Below are 2595 nucleotides of genomic sequence, written 5' to 3'. Positions count from 1 at the left end.
TTGAACATAGTACAAAAGTACAAAGCGCTTCCTTCGCTAACAAATCGCGCAATTAGAATTATGACATTTGACAGCTGTCACTATTAAGGTTGCCAGGTACAAACGAAAAATATCAATAAAAATCATAGATGGTAGGATCAACTAGATGTGCTGTACGCGTACGCCCGTAAGAGACAGAGCATACGCAATGTGCCAAATTAAAAATACGTTTTAACATTCCTGACAACATACCAAAAACAACCTACGTAATTTGATCGGGTTATTTGTTGCCCACCTTAAGCTATACTAAAATTTACGATGGGGAATCAAAAAAATAAACTGTGACAAGGACGAACAATCATAGCGCTTTCTTTGCTACTCCTACTGGAAATTCCAAAAGTGCATCTCGTTCGGTCATCTGCCGGTTCTACCATCTTATCTATATACTTATTGTACCTCTATGATAAAAATAATGCTGCTCTGAAAAAATATCTTTGCTTGCTCCATTCTCCCAATTCAAGCGGGTTGCTTGCATATGTGGTTCGTGTTTATACTGAGGTGTTAATACTTGCCGGAATTGCTGGACCCGCAAGCTATAGACATTTTGTATACGCGATGCATATACGTGTGCGTAAGTTACATGCTCTGAGTAAATACAGTTGGCACCATAAAGGTCTTCGCACACTATATCAATTCCACACCAACTCAACTCATTTTTGGTTCACCTTAGTGGACGACGAGTGGACGACGCGTAGACAACCCGACAGTTACCTAAATTTTAAACATTGTACTGTAGGACATATAAGATAAGGCTTTAATTTCAATATTTAATTTTGAGTCGAGTGGCTGTTGAGTTGCAATAGTGTGCTAAGACCTTAAAACTTCATTAAAATATATATTTTGTACATATAATTTTTTTTTTTAATTATATGTAGTATAGTCTGTCAAGCTGGATATGTCAGTAGTCAGTAGCAATATAAAGCAAACTAAAGTATGGTATATAAAAAGCATCAATGTACATCGAACAGCCGGTAGTTTTTATATTCTATATGTATATCAAAGATTAATATAACTTTATATAATTCAAATACATCCAATTTCTCAGCAGAAAAAGGTGCGAAATTCAAAGTTTTTATGGGAAGTCAACTCATCGCGCCTACATTTTTTAATACGTTCGCCGACGCGGATTGCATAGCTTTCGTTTTTGTACAGTCAAGGTATTAAATAACAATACGGATAAAGCCGAGTTTTATTAGCAATACAGGCACGAGTGCATTGCCCCTCTAAAAATCAAAGAACTTTAACCATTTTGTTCGAGGGCCGCCACCGCCACCACCCTCTATACTGCGCCTTAGATACCTAATCATAAATTTGTGCGAGCCAAAACTTGTTTGTGGCTGATGATCGAGAAGCCGGCTATGGATCCCTCAGGGCGTCGGCTAGCTGGTGATCGTACCTTGCGCTACGTCTCAAGCGGTTACCGTAGAATATGGGTGTTAGAAACTCCGAGTGTCACGTAGGGCTACAGGAAAATATAAGAAAATAGAAAGAGTTAGATTTAACTTTACCGTGAGCTCATTTTCGGCATTGGCTTATCCTTACTATCGAAAGTGTGTTTAAAGTAGTCTTGGACATTGTAATTATATAAAGTAGTTACTGCTTTAGAGATCTGGACTAGATAAAATTCACACCGTGATCGTAGCGAGAGACTCAATCAAATTCATGAGTGCAAATAACTTGGTCTAGTGTGGCACACCACTTTTCACCCCAACACACTGTGAGTTTAATTTCGACCACTACTTTCATGCAGCAAATGATGCTTGTTCCAGCTGTTGAGATCACCGAAAAATTCTGTTTCCTTAACTAAGTAGATGTTGCAAGACCCGCTAAGAATGACGTATGATTGGTCGGATTCCAGGCCGAGAATCAAACATATAATGAGCTATCATTATCACGAAGTGATAACGTCAGTCGATTGTTATTCTCCACTAAAGAGCTCCTTACTCTAAATAAGATTATACACAAATAGTTTACCCACGCGCTTCGTATGAAGCACATCTGATCTCTGGCATTATATTACTAATTTAGTATTAATTATATTAGGGAGATGTTACATAAATCGGCAGCGCTGCGCTCAAAGCGCATACATCAGATGGCATATTATTCAACAGCAAAAGTAAGTGATTTAATTTAAAACTGGTGAAATGTGAACAGTTTTGGTGTATTTGAAACTGGTGACGTGTGAATTGCTTTGGTGTTTTCTATTCGTCCCCTTGTTGGTTCATTTCCGTTAGGGATAGGAAAACATTTTTTCGAAAGCTTTTTTAGCCCTAGTTATAAACTACATATAACGTTTGGGCTGTACGAAATAAATTACATCTTTCAATTTTATGTATTTATTAACACAGTATCTCATCGTCATCTGGTTTGAGGGCAGCTCAGTGCACCATATACAATACCTACTATCTCCTAATTCAATAATGCAATAGTTCAATAATGCAAGTGCCTTTTAGGGTTCCGTACCCAAAGGGTCAAACGGAACCCTATTACTGAGACTTCGCTGTCCGTGCGTCCGTCCGTCCGTCCGTCCGTCTGTCACCAGGCTGTATCTCATGA

The 2595-nt window shown here is 38.4% G+C and overlaps 1 protein-coding gene across 1 annotated transcript in view; it reads left to right on the top strand.

Moving 5' to 3' along the window:
- Positions 1 to 1265: 1265 nt before the first annotated feature.
- LOC133534213 (alpha-aminoadipic semialdehyde synthase, mitochondrial-like) overlaps positions 1266 to 2595 on the top strand; it is a 36059-nt gene continuing 34729 nt past the window's right edge. Inside the window, exon 1 of the mRNA XM_061873307.1 lies at positions 1266 to 2155. Coding sequence (XP_061729291.1) covers positions 2087 to 2155 — 69 coding nt within the window. The 5' untranslated portion in view covers positions 1266 to 2086. The remainder of the gene's footprint in view (positions 2156 to 2595) is intronic.

Source organism: Cydia pomonella, unplaced genomic scaffold (genome assembly GCF_033807575.1).
Source record: "Cydia pomonella isolate Wapato2018A unplaced genomic scaffold, ilCydPomo1 PGA_scaffold_70, whole genome shotgun sequence".
Classification (NCBI taxonomy): Eukaryota; Metazoa; Arthropoda; class Insecta; order Lepidoptera; family Tortricidae; genus Cydia; species Cydia pomonella.
This window is presented reverse-complemented; position numbering and strand designations above follow the sequence as displayed.